This window comes from Miniopterus schreibersii, assembly GCF_964146895.1.
Source record: "Miniopterus schreibersii genome assembly, chromosome: 16".
Classification (NCBI taxonomy): Eukaryota; Metazoa; Chordata; class Mammalia; order Chiroptera; family Miniopteridae; genus Miniopterus; species Miniopterus schreibersii.
The window spans coordinates 3,374,144-3,392,492 of record NC_138116.1 but is presented as its reverse complement, the minus strand read 5'-3'; the positions used below and the strand labels follow the sequence as shown (position 1 = coordinate 3,392,492).

At 52.3% G+C, this 18,349-nt stretch overlaps 2 protein-coding genes across 3 annotated transcripts; both read right to left on the bottom strand.

Annotated features, from left to right (window-relative positions):
• Positions 1–245: 245 nt before the first annotated feature.
• GALK1 (galactokinase 1) lies at positions 246–5,714 on the bottom strand. Of its 2 annotated transcripts, XM_081161207.1 has the most exons (8): positions 5,447–5,675; positions 4,359–4,548; positions 3,787–3,906; positions 3,462–3,597; positions 3,158–3,339; positions 773–923; positions 522–684; positions 246–436 (listed from the first exon to the last, which is right to left on the bottom strand). In XM_081161207.1, exons 1-8 carry the CDS (start codon positions 5,609–5,611, stop codon positions 365–367), a joined length of 1,179 nt encoding a protein of 392 aa, XP_081017333.1. In that variant the 5' UTR covers positions 5,612–5,675; the 3' UTR covers positions 246–364. The 2 variants fall into 2 exon arrangements, with proteins under 2 accessions (XP_081017333.1, XP_081017332.1); XM_081161206.1 differs by lacking the exon at positions 3,787–3,906 and having other exon boundaries at positions 5,447–5,714.
• A 7,540-nt stretch (positions 5,715–13,254) lies between these two features.
• H3-3B (H3.3 histone B) lies at positions 13,255–15,282 on the bottom strand. Its single transcript, XM_081115838.1, has 4 exons — positions 15,011–15,282; positions 14,427–14,564; positions 14,160–14,313; positions 13,255–14,066 (listed from the first exon to the last, which is right to left on the bottom strand). The coding sequence occupies exons 2-4, from the start codon at positions 14,552–14,554 to the stop codon at positions 13,938–13,940; spliced, it is 411 nt and encodes a 136-aa protein (XP_080971964.1). The 5' UTR covers positions 14,555–14,564; positions 15,011–15,282; the 3' UTR covers positions 13,255–13,937.
• Positions 15,283–18,349: the final 3,067 nt, after the last annotated feature.

The window sequence follows — 18,349 nt, the reverse complement described above, 5'->3', positions numbered from 1 at the left end:
CCTCACCCGAGGATATTGTTCCCATTGCTTTTTAGAGAGAGTGGAAGGAGGGGGGAGAGAGAGAGAGAGAGAGGGAGAGAGAGAGAAACATCGATGTGAGAGAGAGACATCGATTGGTTGCATCCAGCAGGCACCCTGACCAGGGCCAAGGATCAAGCCTGCAACTGAGCTATGTGCCCTTGGCCAGAATTGAACCCAGGACCCTTCAGTCCCCAGGCTGACACTGACCACTCAGCCAAACCAGCCAGGGCTAAGGCACAAGTTTATTGAGCACCCAGATGGAGGGCAGGCGCCAGAGGCACTGAGCTCCCGGCCTGCTGCCTGGCACACTGCACTCCCGGTCCACCGTGCGCCTGGGAGCGCCTCACAAGGGCAGCACCCTGGCACCGTCGGCCGCCTGGGAGAGGTAGAAGGTGGCGGTGCCTCTGTACTGCGCCTGTGGGAAGGCAGGGAGGTCTGAGCTCCCGGACCTGCGGGTCCCAGCCACCCCCACCCCACCCCCCACTCTGGCGCCCACCCACCTGTATGTGCTGCATGGCTTGGGAAGCGGCCGAGGCCTCGAGCAAAGTCACGGTGCAGCCACCAAAGCCGCCGCCTGTCATGCGGCTGCCATAAACTCCGGGTGCAGACAGCGCGGCCTGCACCAGCTGGTCCAGCTCTGGGCAGCTCACCTCGTAGTCATCCCTGCAGAAAGGAGGCAGGAGGGGCAGGCCTGGGACCAGCCCCACCCGGCCCTGGGGACGGCCTGTGCCTGGTGCCCAGGGGGACTCACCTGAGGGAGTGGTGACTCTCCACCATGAGGCGGCCAAAAGCTCTGTAGTCGCCCCGGCTGAGGGCCGCCGCTGCCTGAGCCGTGCGCCTGATCTCCCCCACGACGTGCCGTGCCCGCCGGAAGCCCTCCTTGCTCACCAGCTCTCTGCCAGCTGGAGAGGAAAGGGGTCAGCAGACCCCACCACCCACTGGTGAGGGTCCCTGCGGACCTGGGTGACAGGGCACCACGGCTCCGGGGCAGTAGGGGAGCCTTCAGTCGGAGACCTGGCTTTGACAAGGCTGTAGGTAGAACCTTGGGCTGGTCACTAAGCTTCCGGTGCCTCCCCTCAGGTGTGTGGTGGGACACCCGGCCTGATTCGGGGCACCATGGGGACCAGGTGCGATGACACCTGCAGAGCTCCCAGCAGGGCGCCTGGCACACAGTGGGTGCCAATAACCAGCAGTTAAAGTCCCAGGCTGGGTGGTTCCAAGGTGACTGGGACACAATGCTGCCTTCTAGAGGCCCCGACAGAGCAGGAGGGGGAAGAAATCCTGTCTACGCCAGGACAACCATGGGGCCTCCGAGGGCTGGGGCTCCAGGGGTGGGGATGGGAATGGCCCAGGCCAAGGGCACAGGGCACACCAGGAACCAGCAGGCGGCCCCACGGGGTAACACTGAGGGGAAAAGGGCAAGCCACAGCCCCGAGTGGGCGCCAGGGCACCTCGCTACATCATTCCCTGCATGTGCCATGGGCCTGGGAGGAGGGGAGGGACAGAGCTAAGCTCTAGGAGACAAATGAGCACCTTGGGCACAGGACCCAGGCTGGGAGAGGTGCGTGTCAGGAGCCCAGCCCACAGCTATTAAACAGAGACCAACGAGGGTCCTGATGGCGGGGTGGTGCAGGAGAGACAGGGTCAGAGACAAGAGTGGGAGGGAGGACAGTGAGGACTCAGAGGTGACTCAGTTTCAAACAGGAGTGTCAAGAGTGAGGAAATGACAGGGGGAGTCAGGGGAAGCCTGTGGGGAAGAAAGTTTGATCGGTTCCACGGTGGGCCAGGTAAAGGCTCCAGGGCCCCAGGTGGAAAAGGGGGGCCGCAGGCTCAGGTCTGAGTCCTTAGAGGAGCGCTGGTGGCTGGTGCTGAGGACAGAGCGGGGGGCAGACTGGGCAGATGTGGCAGAGAAACAGGGCTGTGAAGGAACAGATCCAGCTCTGCAGGGAGGGCACAGCCACCCTCAGGGTTATGCAGGGAACCCCTGGGAGAGTTGTTATGGCAGGTGGCACGGGGAGGGCAGGGAGATTCAGAGGAAGGAGAAATGAGTGGAGGTGAGAAAATGGGGGCGACAAGCATTAGGTACTCTTCCAAGAAGACTCGCAGGAGGAGAACCCAGGTTAGGAGGGAAGAAAATGGCCGTTTAACAGCTGGAGGGGAGGAGCCAGGCAGAGGACAGGAAGGAGGGAGGTGTAAGAGTGGGTGGGGGCCGCCGGGCAGGACTCTGGAGAAGGCAAAGGGGAGCACTGCCCCTGACGTAGACGGAGCCCCCCCAGGAGTGGTACAGGAGGGCTGGGGTAGAAAGGAGGGGCAGCAAAAGTGTTCAGGTGTGAAAATCTCGGCCAAGGTCACCTGCACAGAGCATGCGGGGCCAGTCTGACTGTGACAGTTCACCAAGGAGGACAAGACGGTGTCTTGGAGCTGGTCAGTGTCCCTGAAATGGGCACATCCACACTGCCAGGGAGGGCACAACACCCAACAGCAGCAGCATGGTCTAGGGGTTAAGAATGGGGGCTTGTGGAGCTAATGTGCCTGGTCCAAGTCCCAGGGCTGCCACTTACTGCATTCCTCTGTCTGCTCTACAGAACTGCTAGAGAATTAAATTAATTAATATTTATATAACCTTCAAACTGTTAAATACCTGCCTGGCCACATGCATCAGAGCCCTAAACACAGTGTATCTTCTCTCTGTAATCCGACTCCTAGGAATCTAATTCCAATAGGAAAATGCAGAGAAAGGCATGGATAAAACATTCGTCAGTGTTAGGTGTGATTTCGGAAAGTGGTTAAGTAAACTACCACGTACCTGGACGGGGAAGGTGACAATACTGTGTATGTTCAACTCGGAAAACATAGATGTAGAAAAACACTAGAAGGAAGTACGCTAAAATGCTAACGGTGGCTATCTCTGGGTAGTGGCCTTATAGCTTATTATTTTCTTCTTTATACTTGTCTACAATTCTCACGTTAGGAAAAACGATATTGAGATTTCAAGCAGCCTCGCTGAGGTTGCAGCCCTAGGTTAACTGTGTTTGGGGAGTGGGCAGAGCATGGCAGGGGTCCTGGAGATGAGGCCCCAGCAGCCCCGCCAGGCTGCCCAGCTACCTCCAGGACAGCGCATCCAGCCAGCCCTCACCCTCCAGCTCCTCCAGCTGCACCTCCCGAAGGCTCTCCTTGCCCAGAGCCCGGGCCACTTCTTCACACTGGCGCCGCCGCACGGGGTATTCGCTGGAGCCCAGCGAGTGGCGGACGTTGGAATTGGTGATGAGTACAGCCAGCTTGGGGTCTGACAGTGGCACCAAGCTTGTCTCCAGGGACCTGGGATGGAGTTGGAGTGGGAAGATGACAAGGCCAAGTGTCTGCTTGCCATGGCCCACAGTGGACATGCTCCGCCCAGAAGCTCCACCAGGAAGGGGGAGGGTACAAGGGGAGCCCCTAACCTGCAGTCAATGAGCAGTGCGTGGTCCTTCTGCGCCAGCAAAGCGATAAGTTGATCCATGATGCCACAGGGCACCCCTGCGAAGCTGTGTTCAGCCCGCTGACACACCTGGGCCCGGGCAGCTATTGTCCCTGAGTCTGTGGCACAGGGTAAGATGAGGAGGATGGGGCCCAGGAAGGGGCACAAGGGGTGGATGGGTGGGAGCAGTTCCAATAATACTCCAGGGAGATTCCCCAGCCCCCTCTGAAAGCTACAGCAAGAGAAGCCCTGACACAGGAGACCTCAGGGAAGGAAGGCTGAGTAGGGAGCTGGGTTCTAGGAGGTACCTGGGCAGAGCTGCTGCAGGAAGGTGTACGTGGCCACTTCCAGGGCTGCCGAGCTGGACAGCCCACCCCCCAGGGGCACTGAGCTGACCACCACTGCACTGAAGCCAGGGAGGGGGGCAGCTGCAGGGAAAACAATGGGTGATGGTGAGTTGGGCTGTCTGGGAGGTTGGACACAGGAAGGGCATGTATTTTGGTATGAAGTGAGGCAACTGCCTGCTGACTGCTTCCACGGATGTGTCTCAATTGTCAAAGGCCACCAACCTGTTAGGCCAAGGGGCCCACAGCCCTCCATCCTTCTACCCTGAGGTTCCTGGGATACAGTCTTCCTAGTTCTTCTGGTTTAGGGCTCTGGAGGCCAACAGGTTAGGGTTTGAATCCTGACTCCTCCAATCATGTAATGGGCAACTCAGGCCAAGTTCTGGACACTCTCAGGTTATCAGTTTCTTCATCTGTACAGTGGGATGCTCTACCCTTCAAGCCTACCCCATAGTGGATTAGATGAGCTAATGGGTTCTATGGCTGAGAGGTGGTGCCCTTGGTACCTGAACTTAACCCAGGCCTGGGTCCCATACCTGGGTAGTGTTGAATCACTCCCTTGACATAGTTGGCCCACCGGGGGGTCCCAGGCTCCAGTGACCGCTGGGCTGTAGGCAAGGGAAACTGCAGCCGCCTGGGCTCATCAGCATCCTCAGAGGTGGTGAGGAGGGAGACAAGGCCATCTGCTCGGGGGCTGCCCACCATTACAGTCACCAACTCCAGAGCCTGGCAGAAGAGACAAAGCGTATGCAAAGCTTCCGCCAGCTAACAGATGGATGAGGCCCCTCCAATACTAACGACCGGAGAAAGGTGGGTCCTGGGACAGACAGGAGGGTGACCTCCAGGCTCAACAGGAAAGGCATGGCCGTGTCTCCAGGAAGAGCCTGAGTGCTGAGCTGGCCTTGGGGGCTGAGGTCCTGCTCCCTGGTTTTCAGGGCGGAACCAGTGTAGAGTGCACACCTGGACTCTGCCCTCAGCGTGGGCTCCCAGCTGTGGGGCACAGGGGACAGAGCTCAAAAGGAAAACAGAACCAGGAGCTCCACCTGATGCCTTCCCATTTTGGGGTGGCCTCAGGTGCGCTGTAACCACTCACTTAGCCCAGCTGAAAGAACCCCTGGCTGAGAGCTGGGAGGCTTGAGTCCAGCGGAAGCCCCCCAAGCAGATCAATAGCCCCCTCTGGGCCTGTTTCCCCCTCTGTAAACTGGCCAGGTGGAGGCTCACGGCTGGTTCCTGCAAGGTCTGCAAGGCCTCACGGAGGCCAGGGTCCAGGGCACCTCCTTTCACGTGCAACACTCGGGGGTGGGCCGCATTTGAGGCGGCGCCCAGGCTGCTGGCAAGGATCAGCAGCCCACAGAGGGCGGGCCTGAGCGCGGAGGCCTGGGCACACCCCCGCCCAGCCCGCTTCCCCTCGGACGGCCGCTTCCTCCCTCCCTACGTGAGAAATGCCCCGTCCCAGGGTCTCTCCCACGTGCTCGTCCCCCAAACCCGGCTGGAGGTGAAGTCCGGCGCGGCCCGACCCACAGCGCACGCGGGGGGCAGGGCGCCTCCCCGCGCCCCCCCAGGCTTGCCCTCCGGCGGGGCGGCCGGGGCCCGGGAGAGGCTCGGTGCCCTCGCAGCCCCTCACCATGGGCAGCACGAGGCCCTGGTTGTAGTCCGTGTGCTCCCCGATGAGGTTGACGCGGCCCGGCGCCGACACCGCCAGCTCGGGCTCGGCCCCGAACTCCTCCCGGAAGGCCCTCCGGGCCTCGGCCAGCAGCGCTCCGACCTGGGGTTGTCTCGAAGCAGCCATGACGCTCGGCCTCCCGCCCCGCGGAGCGGCCGGGTCAGCGCGGGATGCTCGGGGCGGGGCCGCGGCGGGTGGCGTGCGTTCCTGCACTCGCCGCTGCGCCCGCGCCGCCCGCCCCCCCGGGGCCCCTGCCGCGGCCCCTGCCCGCTGGCCCCGCCCCTGGCCCCGCCCCGCCGGCCAGCCCTGGCTCCGCCCCCATGGCCTCGCCCCGCCCACTGCGCGGGTCCGGGTCCTCCTGCGGGGGGGCGGAGCGCTGGGCGCGGGCAGCGCGGGACTTCGGGAAGGACAGGTGGACGCCCTGAGTGGGTAGGGCCCTGCGTGCGTGAGTGCTGTTGGCCGGACCGGGAGGCCTGAGCTGCCCTTCCCTGGCTCTGTGTCCACACCCACCCACGGCCAGAGCCACCCAGCCGCCAGCCAGCCGACCTGGGTGTCCCAAGGGGATCTCCTAGGTCCTAGAGTCCTGCAGCTGCGAGAAGTCACAAGCCCCTGGTAGTGGGTCTCAGTGTCAAGGGCGATAAAGCCAAGCTTGGTGGTGACCCGGCAGTCGCTTGAAAGAGGCTCCTTTCCCAGGGTGGACACGTTGTCACAGCTCCTAGCTACGGGAGGCTGGAGGAGGGTGGCCATGGACAGCGGCGGGCCCGGCCCCTCCTGGAGCGACCTGCCACAGCTGCTAGGGTAGGTCGGGCTGTTGGTGCGAGCAGGGGTTGCTGCGGGCTCAGGGAAGTGGGAGGCGCACTGAGTTCTCTCTGTGGTGAGGCAGATGCTCGCAAGTCCACTGGTGATGGGTGCACGTGTCTGTGAATATACCGAAACCACTGAATTGTACACTGTAAGTGGGTGAGCTACGTGTAGTATATCTTGGGGCTGGTTGAAATGGATTTCAGCTCACAAGCCATGCCTCCCAGCGAGGCACCACTCTGTTTGGGCAGCAGTGAGGGAAGCAACCCCTTCTCCAGGAATCCTTTGCCCATCTCAGCTTTGAGGTCCATCAGTCCGGAGCCTGTATCTCCTCTCTTGCTATTGTGGAATCTCGGGCAGATGACTGGACCTCTCTGACCCTCGGTTTCCCATCTGTAAAATGAGGCTAGGTGATTCCTCTCTAACAGATGTTATAGAAGGAACTAATGAGATCATCTTTATTGAGTGCCCAGCCCAGTACCTAGCACTTAGTAAACACAGAATCAATGTTTGCTGTTATTATGTCATCCATTAGTTCAACAGACATTAGTCGACTCTCCTGCGTGCAACTGGCCAGACAGATAAAAGCCTCAGGCATTTGCTCACGCTCTGGTTGGGAGGCAGACACTCTCGCCACTGAGACAAATGCTGGCTCTGAGGAGTGAAGAGCTTTCTGAGTAGGGAGAGAGAGGAAGGGGTCCTGACTGTTGCAAAGCCCACACTCTTGTTTTTTTTTTATTTCCATTGCTTCATTTTGATTGAAAACACCTGCACCTGACCCACCTTCGTCCTCTGTGTTGTTCCAGTTGTTCTTGGAGAACTTGGATTTGATCTAGAAGGGTAAAGCTTCCGTTTGTTCAAGATGGACTCTGAAGCATTGATTTTATTTTGGAAATGTGTTTACACTCATTTTTTTGTTTGTTTTTGGGGGGTGTTTTTTTTTTGCAGCAAAGAAAGTAAGGGTTTATTTTCAGGAAGTAGCCCATGTCCGAGACAAGGGAGCTAATGCTCAAAGACCTGGCTCTACACTCAGTTTTTTAATCCCATCTAGCATGTTACACGAAATTTGTTGAGAAGTCTGCCTTAAGCTTTGACCCTCCCTCCCATTTCCTGGCCCGATGTTACAGAATTAGGGGGAGGTGGCACTTTAATGGGAACATTGCACCCCAAGGCCTGTCTTCTGCTCACTTGTATCAGCACTGCCAGAGCCAGCTATCACACAGGACTGAGGCCTAGTGATGGAATTCCCAGTAATATCCACCACAGGGCTGCACTGTCCAGTGGTAGAAATAGCACCCATGCCAGCTGGGTGCCTGGTAGCCTTTGCAGGCCTAGATGTCAACAAGGCAACTTTGTCCAGGCCATGGTGAGACCTCACCCACCATGAGGCACCTCTTCTCTCCCAGGGTCTGTGTCTGTCTCTGTGCCCAATTCTTTTTTTTTTCCTCCAAAATATTTTTATTGATTTTTAGAGAGAGAGGAAGGGAGAGGGGGAGAGAAAGAAACATCAATGTGAGAGCAAAATATTGATCAGCTGCCTCCTGCACGCCCCCGACTCGAGAATCAAGCTGCAACCTTTTGGTGGTATACAGGACGATACCCAACCAACTGAGCCACGCTGGCCAGGGCTCTGCACCCAATTCTTAGCCCTTGGGCCCTCCCTGCTAGACTGTCTTTCTTCATGTGATGTTCTGCACTCTCCATGCAGCTCTGGCTTCTCCACTGCAATCACAGCCTGGTTCCCTATGGGACTTGGCACTACCTCTCCCAAACAAATATCTACCCACAAGCTCTCTAACAGTGTTTGCTCTCAGCACATGGCGCACCCTCTCATCCGTTCTGGGAGGTTCTTTTTGTAAGCATTAACCTATCTTCCGATTTGGGCGCCCTTTGCCTTTCTGTAATATTAATGATAACAGCTTCTTAGGTATTAATGTTACTAATCTGGACCTTGTGGTAGCCCTGGTATCAGGGCTGGTACACAGCCTGCAGGACAGTGCTAGTTGGTTGCTGATTGGTCAGTGCCTTAACTACTGTTGTCAAATATTTTAAAAATCACCAGAATTTGCACAGATTATTTAATTAAATCCTTACAAGCCTATTGGGTAGGTACTGTTTTTATTCCTATTTTCTAGATGAGCAAAAGAAGCACAGATGTGTGAAGGAAGTTACCCAAGTGGGACAGCTGGGTCTTGAACCTGGGTCTGTCTGACCCTGAGCCCATTTTCTCAGCCACCACCCTGTCCCCATGAGTACCCTGACCTGCTGCAGCCTCTGCTTACTAAAGTAAGATCTAAACCTCAGCCTCTTAGTACAGGACAGGAGGGACGGCAGCTTTCCCAGACCACTGGAGCCCCACTTTCTACATGGAACGCTCCCAATTGAGAAGCCAGGCCAGTAACCAAAGGCTCTTGGGAACTGGATCGATTCTTTGCCATGTGTGCCAGGAGCAGATCCAGCCAGCTGTGCTGTGGGCCTGCCAGGGCCATTCGGGTTGGTCAGCAAACATGTCTGGAGCCTCTGCTATGTGTCAGGCCCAACTCCAGAGGCAGGCAGGCAAGACTCAGACCTTGCCTTCAGAGCACCAGGAGCTTCTCATCCCTGCGACCTCAGATGCCCCTACTGAGAGGGGTCCCCTGTAGGCCATGTCTTTATTTGGTGCCCCAACCATGTCCCCAAAGTTCCTGCCCTCTAGGCTGAGGACCACCCTGTCAATGGCCAAGAAGCAAATCCAGACACACAAGATGCAGCTGACAGCTCAGGGCTGCGGCCATCTCTTTCTGCATTTCACACTGGGCACTGTGACTGGCAGAGAGCTCCAGGCCACCAGGGGTGGGCAGAACTGAGACTGGCCAAAGGCAGGGAGCTGGGGAGGGAGAGGTCTTCAGGCTGCAGTAGGAGCCCCAGGCTTGTGATGCCTGGGTCTTGGACCCCACCCCATCCTCTCCCCTCGGCTAACACTCTTGGCTCAGTGCTAGGCAGTGAGGAGCTTATGGGAAAGGTCCTGGGGCCCAGTATGTCCAACAGAGCGAGTAGGAAGGGGGTAGGGGTTAATGGAGCCCAGGTACCACCTCCATGGGCAGTCCCGCACACTGCCCTCAGCAAAAGGTCACCTGTCCTAAGCCTGTAGCCCACTGGCCTAATTTTTCCACAGCCCTTCTTTTCACTGGTACCATGGTGTCTACCCACCCTCCATTCCACTGTGTATATTCCCACAGCTGCAGCTTCCTGAACAAGAGCTGGCAGCCGCTGGAGGGAGGACCTCAGACCCTGGCATCTGACTATGCCCCTCTGTGACCCTTTCCAGGTCATGTGTGGCCTTATATAGCCCCTCCAAGAGCCACTGCATCACTGAAGTCCCCTCCCCTTGCTTCCCAGGTATGGGGGTGACTGTGCTTCCTCCATGGGGAAGAGCAATGGGGTAGGTGTGGGGGGGGGTCCTCTGCTCGGGGAACAAGGCTAAGAAGTGTTTCCCTTGGTTGTGCCTGACCAACATCCTGGCTCTTGCCCAACACTGGGCACTGTTGGTGCTCAGGTGAGGACACCAGGACAGCTGGGGGCACATCATAGAAGTCCCATTACTCTGCTTGGAATGACAAAGGTGTCTCCGTGGGATCCCAGCTGCCAGGGCTGCTGGGCAGCCAATGGGACTGCAGGGAGCAGGCACCCTCAGGAGGGAGGACAGGGGCCTCTGGCCCTCCTCACAGCACAGCCCGTTTATAAGCTGAAGCCATCCCAGCTGCTCCCACCTTGGCCCACAGCCTTGCTCATTCCCCAGGCCTGCTGGCGAAAGGATGCCAACCACCTGGCCCAGGAGGGTACTTTCAGCTTTCTCCTCCCTGGGGCTGCTGCAGGATTTGGATTAGCAGCCTGGGCAAGCCTGGTCCCTCCTTCCTTCCTTCCTCTAGCCATGCCCTCCGGAAGATAGCCAGAAGGCCATCTGTGCTGAAGTTGCTGGCCAGAAGCCGGGTCCAGCTGGATGGAGTGGCCCAGATTGGTGACATCCCCGAGTGCCCATGGGGGCAGGTGAGCCCACCGTCGGGGTGAGGGAACAAACTATGGCGCCCAGGCAAGGTGCAGCCAGTTCAGCTGTGGGCTTAGACCAATGCCCGTGGTGATAAGGCCATAGGGTTGGGGACCGGATGCCCAGGGTGGGGGCTCAAGGCTCCATGCCCATTGGACCACACCACTGTCAGTGAGACAGCTGCAGAAGGCTGTGGGGGAAACGGCACACCTCTCCCTTCTCTGTGGCAGGCTAGGATGGCTCTGATCCCTGGCCCTCGGCTGCTGCCCCCAAACACCGGCTGGCCCTGTCCTGCAGAAACTGAAGGGCAATCCCGAGTTTCCCGCTGACCTAACAGCAGACAGCTGACCGGCTTGTGTCCACCCTCTGCTTCCCTACCTGAGGGTGACCCAGAGGGACCTGCTTTCCAAGGCCAGAGCCCGAACACCTGACACCAGGCAAGAGGCAGGGCTTGCAAGGAGCCAGGTAGGGGTGCCCCAGTAGAGTCCATTGTTGCGGAAAGCTGAGGAATGATTGAGGTGAGTGGGGGAGTAAATTCCAGTCCTGCCAGCTCACAGCCTGTTTCCTCACTCGTATTAGTCAGGTGGCAGCAGAGGTCCCTGGCTGGGGGTGAAGCAGTGGGTGGGAGGCCTGGCTATGGGGCGTGAGGTGGTCCTTCTTGGCCTCTCCCAGGTCTGTTCCTCCCTCTGATGTGTAACAGGACTCAGTGAATCTTGTAAGGACAGATCTCAGGAAATATGCTGGGTTTAAAGTGCATGGCTCCCTATACTTTTTATACCACCTTAAGTTTTGTAAATGGTATGTAATTTGTTTTGTCCCTTAGAATTAAGTCATTTAGTCTACATCACAGTTCTGGGATGAAGCAGGGAGATTTTAGACCCAGAAACATGGGCCCAGGAAGTTCACAATTACATTCAGTGTAATTGCTTAAGAGAGGAAAAGAGTTAAAAGTTCAGAGGGCAATGGGGCTACACTTGGGGTGGGCCTGGCTTCTGGCCAATTTCACAGACACGTGGCCCTTCAGCTACCTCCCCAAAGACACAGGCTGGGGCTCCAGGACAAGGGTGACGGCTTGGTTCAAAACCGCCTGGGAGCCAGAGCCCTGTCAGGACCCCTGGCACTTCCAGCCCTCCACTCACCTGGCCCACACTGGTCTGGCCTAATTGGGACCAAGCTGAGAGTGAAGAGAGGCACTATTAGGACACAGGTGCAACAAGCATAGATTGGCACTGTCCTGAGCAAATGATGACATATACCCGCTCAAGGATAGAGGTCTGCCCTGTTTCATTACTGAATGCACCCCCCCCCCCCCAGTGTGTCAGAAGGCCAGGCTTTCTGCGACACTTCCCCAGAGGGAATTCTGTTTGTGAAAGAAACTGGTTATCATTCAAATGAAGACCATTAACAAGTCTCAACTTCAAAAACTGTCTATTCTCAAGGGCCCCGGATACCTTCATCCGCTCCAACTTTTGCTTTTCTCCTTATAGACTCTGTTCCATCACCTATACCCAGGGATATCCTATGTGGCCAGTTTCCTAGAACCAAGGAATACTTTTGCCTTTGGTTAAGGGTGCTCAATCAGGGCAAGTTGCACTATTTAATCAGATTCTAACCCGCCCAATAAAACCCAAGAGCCTTCTGCATCAGGATGCAGACTTACGGGTGAAGGCTCAACTGTCATCCACTTGGGTTATCACAGGTAACTCAACAAGCTGACTTATCACCATGACTACGTTTCTATTTGTGTTCAGACACTTCTACACTCCAGCACAGCACATACCAACGTCTAGGGCTTCAACATCCTTCAGATGCACAATGTGAGGAGGTTGTCAGCATTGGTAGTTGTTCCAGAGCTGGTTATGAAGAACCTCCTAGCAAAGCAGTTTGCTATTAAATTGGACTTCACACCTTTGACACCACATTAAGTAAGGCTCATTGACTCCCAAACCTGCCTCTTAACAAGCCCCTTAAATTTTAAACTTTACTAAAAAAAAAAAAAAAGCTATTAAAGTATGTCTTGCCAACACTGACACACTATGCTTTATTGCTCCCCTTCAATGGTCAAGAAAACCTTTCATACCGAAAAGGTGGCTTAGGCCAGTAAGCTTTATATCTCTAGATTTGTTAAAAACTTGCTGTATAAACAGACCAATAAAAACAGTTCAAGGAACAGATCCCAAATTTGAGCCCTAGCATTTTAAAGAAATTTACTCCCCTTGGTGTACGTCACACCCAGAATGATTTACTCGACAATATGGAGAGGGAAACATTGACACTGCAAATATGGCAACCATGGCATTTCTAGAGCAGAGGCCTTTACATGTTTATTTTGTAACTAAAGTTCCTTTGTCTACCAAGAAAAAGCTAAACTCAACCTTTAGGATACAAAACACCTAGATAACGGAATGGATGTTTGTACATTCAATTTAGGTTTTTGACACTTTGTTGGATAAACAAGTTTATTTGTAAATTTAGTCAACACACATAATTGACCTAAAAAACTTCAATAGAAGGATAAATTTAAAAACCACTTGGAAGACCAGCTCTATAAAGTGATTTTCCCAGGCCCATATACCAGATGTAACTTAACTGGACGCCATCTTAACTGGCAGAAGTTCAATAAGCTGGAGCGATGTGCCCCTCCCTCCCCACAGCACGTTTACTCTTAAGGGTTATTATAATACAAACTCCACAAGGAAAAGAGCTCGGGCACGGATTCCTCTTGGTAGAGGAAAAACGCAAACCTACTTATGAAACCAACCACAACACAAAGAAAAGCTGCACTAACTATAACTAGTTTGGAATATTAGTAACAGATGATGCTGGTGTGAATAACTTGTATTATATTCTAGAGCCCTTATAAATAAAATTCCCCCCCCCATAGTGTTTGCATTATCAGCTAGAGGGTTAGTTAACGTGGTAGAATGAGGACTTCTGCAAGGCATTATTTGCAAAGCATTTTACTACTATGAAAACAAGTGCAGTCTAGTTAGGAGAAAACCAACTGGACCCTAAATTACACACACCTTAATGACAAGACTCCCCACATGTGAATGTAAAACATTTAATTTAAAAATGTTGACACTACAATATATAAAATAGCTATTATAAATGCACATAGTGTATTCTATAGCTGCCAGGTTTACTTTTTTTTTTTTTTTTTAGGAAACTGTAAGTTATTACACTGTGGTTAAGACTTGTATCTTCACCCTTGGAAAAGCCCACATTCTATCACAGTGATGCATGGTCAGACTTAACAGCCCCAATTGTTAAACACTTGGATCAAGTCATAACCAGTTTTATTGCAAAAGGACCCTGTACACATTTATCAATTCTAGTACCTTAATAGCTACCCAACAAGTCATTAACATACAGAAACATGCATCATGAGAAGCAAGAAATATCACCCATCCCTTCTGCATATTAGCAACTTGTCACTCCTGAGCAACAGTGCTCACATCACTGAGGTCTGTGAACAGTCACTTTTCGCATTCATCCTGAGTGAAAGATGGAATGACTTAAGTACAAATGCAACATATTATAAACAATTTCTTACAAAAAAAGTCACAAATTAAACCAAAGTATTTTACAGAATTTACTACAAAACACCATAAAAACTGCCTTCACTTAAGCTCTCTCCCCCCGTATCCGGCGAGCCAACTGGATGTCTTTGGGCATGATGGTGACTCTCTTAGCGTGGATGGCACACAGATTAGTATCTTCAAATAAACCCACCAGGTACGCTTCGCTGGCCTCCTGTTGAGGACAAGAGCCACACGATTAACTCTCTTCCGAGAGAGGAGAAACCGGCCTCAAGCCCTCCGCCCCCACCCGCGGCCCTCAGCTCACCTGCAGCGCCCCGATGGCGGCACTCTGAAACCTCAGGTCGGTCTTGAAATCCTGGGCTATCTCCCTCACCAACCTCTGGAAAGGCAGCTTCCGGATCAGAAGCTCGGTCGATTTCTGGTAACGACGTATTTCTCGAAGCGCAACGGTTCCGGGCCTGGCCGAGAACATGTGAACGGACACGTTAACTGACAGCGCCGGCACCCTCCCTGGAGCCGGTCCCTCACTGCCAGGCCCGCCGAGTCATTGTTTTCCCTTGGCCGAGCCTACCTGTAGCGATGGGGTTTCTTCACCCCGCCGGTAGAGGGAGCGCTTTTCCTGGCAGCTTTAGTGGCCAGCTGTTTGCGGGGCGCTTTCCCACCCGTGGATTTGCGAGCAGTCTGCTTGGTTCGGGCCATTTTCTCTCACCTAGGAAAGACGAACATGATTCCCCGGCCGCGGCGCTGGCCTGGGGGTAGGGGTGGGGGGGACGGGGCAGGCTCCGCGCGGCACCCCACCTCGCGACGGCAGATGGCCGAGGCCGCCGCCTCCTCCCCCTCCCCTAATGACTCAGGCAGCGAGTAGCAGCAGCCTCCCCCGGGAGGGGGAGCGCGGGGAGGAGTCACTTCCCCTCCTCGACGGGCGGGGGCCCCGCTGCCCGGAACCCGACACCGAAACCTCTGAATTGCCAGCCAGAGAGACGGGAAGAGACGCGATTCCGGAACGAAGTCCCGGGGGAAAGCCTTTCGACCCCACGCCCAATGCCAGCGGCCCAAGCAGCCCGCAGCAGCCGCCACTCGGCCCCCAACGGCCGCGGCCCGCGGCAACAACGGCCACCGCGGCCCCAAGTCACGGGTAAACCCATGAACGCTTACTCAACGCCGATGTTTTAGGCCTCTTCTTAGTCCGTCGCGCCGCTCCCGGTGCCCAGGGAAGAGCCGCAGTCCAGGAGCAAAGCGTACACGCCACTCCAACGAAGAGCCAAACCGCTTTGCTCCAAACCCCCCCAATGCCTCTGCTTTTATACCCACGCTTCACGCTGCGTCTCTGCGTCATAGGGCATTCATTTGCATATACCAACGACTTTTTCTATTGGCCGAAGCTTTCGCCGACGCGTTGACATCCCTCGACACAAAGGCCGTGCTTCGGCCCTGTACTCTGATTGGTGGATATCTAGGCCTCTGATTGGCTGTTAAAGTGGCCTAACGATTGGATGAAAGCAAAGAGAAATAGACGAATCAGAGTTTGGCACTAAGCGGCTCTTCTCATTGGATAAAATGAAGCTATGTTTGGATCCTTCCCTTGGTTCCAAAGCTCTACAATAGAAAGTCAATGCAAATGAATTGCGTTGGTCCCCATCAGGACTCAAGAGTCCGGATGGGCAAAAGCCTAACCTTATTTGCCTCAAGTAATGTAATCAATGCAGGAAGAGGTTACTTTAAAAAAATTTTTGTAAGTATTTTCCAGCGTAAAATAAAATGTATTCCCAGTGATTATTTACTTTTTATTAACATTTTTGTAGTTCCGGGTTTTTTTCTTCCCAAGTTTTATTCAAGAACTCATACAAATGAGTTCCAGGTAAATGTTTTAATTCATTTTAACATTTTGATAGTTAAGTACATAGTGTAAATGAGAATTAGAATTCAGTAAATGATGTTATATTGCCAAGTATTTTACTCATCTTTCATATACATTTTAACCAAAAAAACAGTTCTTTTGTTTGGTGGCAGGGGTGGTTAATAATAGCTACAAAGAAACAAATGTCAATAAATAATTTTATAAGTACAGCTTTTTATGTTCTTAGGCTGTCACAAAATGATTTGTGAGTTCAATATGTAACCTCTAAGCAACATAGTTTTCAATTATGTAATTCAACTAAATGAAGTTACTACATATGGCCAAAATGGGAATAGGCCTTTGACAGCATTTGCATGTCCATAAAGAGTAAAGAAAAGACAACTACATTTAATATGTGCCTCTGTGTTTAATGGTATATCCTGGAAGTATTACTTCTGAAGAAATATGACAAATGTATAAAAATGTTAATTCCTATCCTTATCTAAATAAATGTCTTGTATGGATTGCAACATTCAGTACTCCAGAGATTCAGGTACATAAAATACCAAAGCAGGCTTAAGGTTAAGACCAGTCAGACAAAGCTCAGAAATTGAGAAATAGAGCTGTGGGCATTCTATAGTCTTTACTCTGGCTGGGTTCACTAAATATTTTAAGTTATTAAAATCTTTTTATTTTAGCAAAACCAGTTACATATAGATTTCAACTCAAAGAATTATTACAAATAAATACAAATACCTCAAAAATGTACTTGTGACACCAAAAGTCCCTTCTCAGTATCAATAGTAAAAAAAAAAAAAATGCACAATTTGAAAAAAGTAACTATGGCAAAAACATCTTTGGCCTAATCTCTGGTACCGAATTTCTCTCATTTTAGCCCTTTCGATTTTAAGTCAAAATATGTATTTAATGATCATATATTTAAGCTTTTGTGTGATAATTTAATCAACTTTAATTTCTTCCTTCTGCTCAGACTTTAGGGTAGGGGGAAGATTAAGCTTTCTATTCCATTCATGCCGTGCTGCAAAGAGAAACCAAGATGCAGAGAGACTGTGTAAAGCGAAGAAACAGGGCACTGCTTAGATCTTGCAGGGGACTGTCAAATACCCTGGAATGTAACTGAAAAAATATACTGTCATCTTTTTTTCACTGCTCAAATGGCCTGGAGAAGGAATGGGCTCCTTGAAACACCCCCTTCGTGTTCCAAGGTTTTTATAGGAGACCTAGAACCCTGTCTGTGCCATGCCTCCTAGAGGAGAGACAGTAGCTGTTGTTTTTTTCCCAGTTTTGCTAATTATCATGGTCCAGGAGAAACCAGGTATGGATTTACATTCATCTATTTAAGGACAATTGGTGGAAATAGTGTGTCTCTCTTCCTCGGCAGTCATACAGATTAGTTTTTCTTTTTCCTAAATTGGTGCAAGAAAGGAAATGGAGAACTGCAAGTGTTTATACAATCAAAACAATGCAAAATGTGATGTAGGCAACTGTTCTAGTTCCTGTTCTGTCACAGACTTGCTGAATAACTCTGTGCAAGTTACTTAACCTCTCTGAGTTTCAGTTTCCTGTTTTGAAAATTAAGCAGTTTCGTTATCTCCCAATTCTACTAGTACACGCTTATTCTGAAGCTCATGATGTACACTTACTTAAAATCTAGCACTATGAACTATATATGTATATATACACACACATATACATACCTATTTATGTGTATATATATTTTAAATATACCTTTACTGATTTCAGAGAGAGGAAGGGAGGAGAGAAAGAGAGAGAGAGAAAGAGGGAGGGAGGGAGGGAGGGAGGGAGGGAGGGAGGGAGGGAGGGAGGGAGGGAGGGAGGGAGGGAGGGAGGGAGGAACATCAATGATGAGAGTCATTGATTGGCTGCATCCTGCATGCCCCCTACTGGGGATCAAGTCCAAAACCCAGGCATGTGCCCTGACCCAGAATCAACCCAAAATCTCCTGGATCGTAGGTCAATGCTCTACTGCTGACCCACGCCAGCTGGGCTATAGATATATATTTTAATACTTTTTATTAATTGATTTTAGAGCGAGAGAGGAAGGGAGCGAGAGAAACATCAATTTGTTGTTCCACTTATTTATGCATTCATTGGTTGCTTTTTGTATGTGCCCTCTAGGGCGATTGAGCCCACAACCTTGGCATATCAGAAGGATGCTCTAACCAAGTGAGCTACCCGACCAGGGTTGAACTATAGTTCTTCATTCAAATCACACTGGAGTGTTTTGGGGAGAATGTATAAATCAATTACTGGGATTTAATAATAGGATTAAAATAATACACTACAACAATCCTTTTGTAATTTTTCATCTTCCAACGCCCCTAGTGGTTAAACAGTCGGCCTGTTTATGAAATACCAGTTTTGCCCTGGCGGGTTCTCCCCATATGCAAAGGTTGTGGATTCATCCCTGGTCAGGGCACGCACAGGAAGCAACCAATGAATATATAAATAAGTGGAACAACAAATTGATGTTTCTCTCTTTCTCTCCCTTCCTCTCTCTCTAAAAAATCTATTTAAAAAAAATACCAACTTCTGAACTTTGTAGGCTGACAACTTGGCTTCTGATTTTAGGTTGCTGGGAACTAGATAAAAATGAGTTTATATCATTGCTTTTT

What these genes read in the sequence shown, in the direction of transcription:
- GALK1 (XM_081161207.1), bottom strand. Translation starts at nt 5,611, where the DNA reads ATGGCTGCTTCGAGACAACCCCAGGTCGGAGCGCTGCTGGCCGAGGCC. An exon ending in CCTGCAGCAGCTCTGCCCAG is followed by an intron (nt 3,598 to 3,786) that starts GTACCTCCTAGA and finishes CCTGTGCCACAG; the next exon opens with ACTCAGGGACAATAGCTGCC. An exon ending in GCACTGCTCATTGACTGCAG is followed by an intron (nt 3,340 to 3,461) that starts GTTAGGGGCTCC and finishes ACTCCATCCCAG; the next exon opens with GTCCCTGGAGACAAGCTTGG.
- H3-3B (XM_081115838.1), bottom strand. Translation starts at nt 14,554, where the DNA reads ATGGCCCGAACCAAGCAGACTGCTCGCAAATCCACGGGTGGGAAAGCG. An exon ending in AAGAAACCCCATCGCTACAG is followed by an intron (nt 14,314 to 14,426) that starts GTAGGCTCGGCC and finishes GTTCTCGGCCAG; the next exon opens with GCCCGGAACCGTTGCGCTTC. An exon ending in CCGCCATCGGGGCGCTGCAG is followed by an intron (nt 14,067 to 14,159) that starts GTGAGCTGAGGG and finishes TGTCCTCAACAG; the next exon opens with GAGGCCAGCGAAGCGTACCT.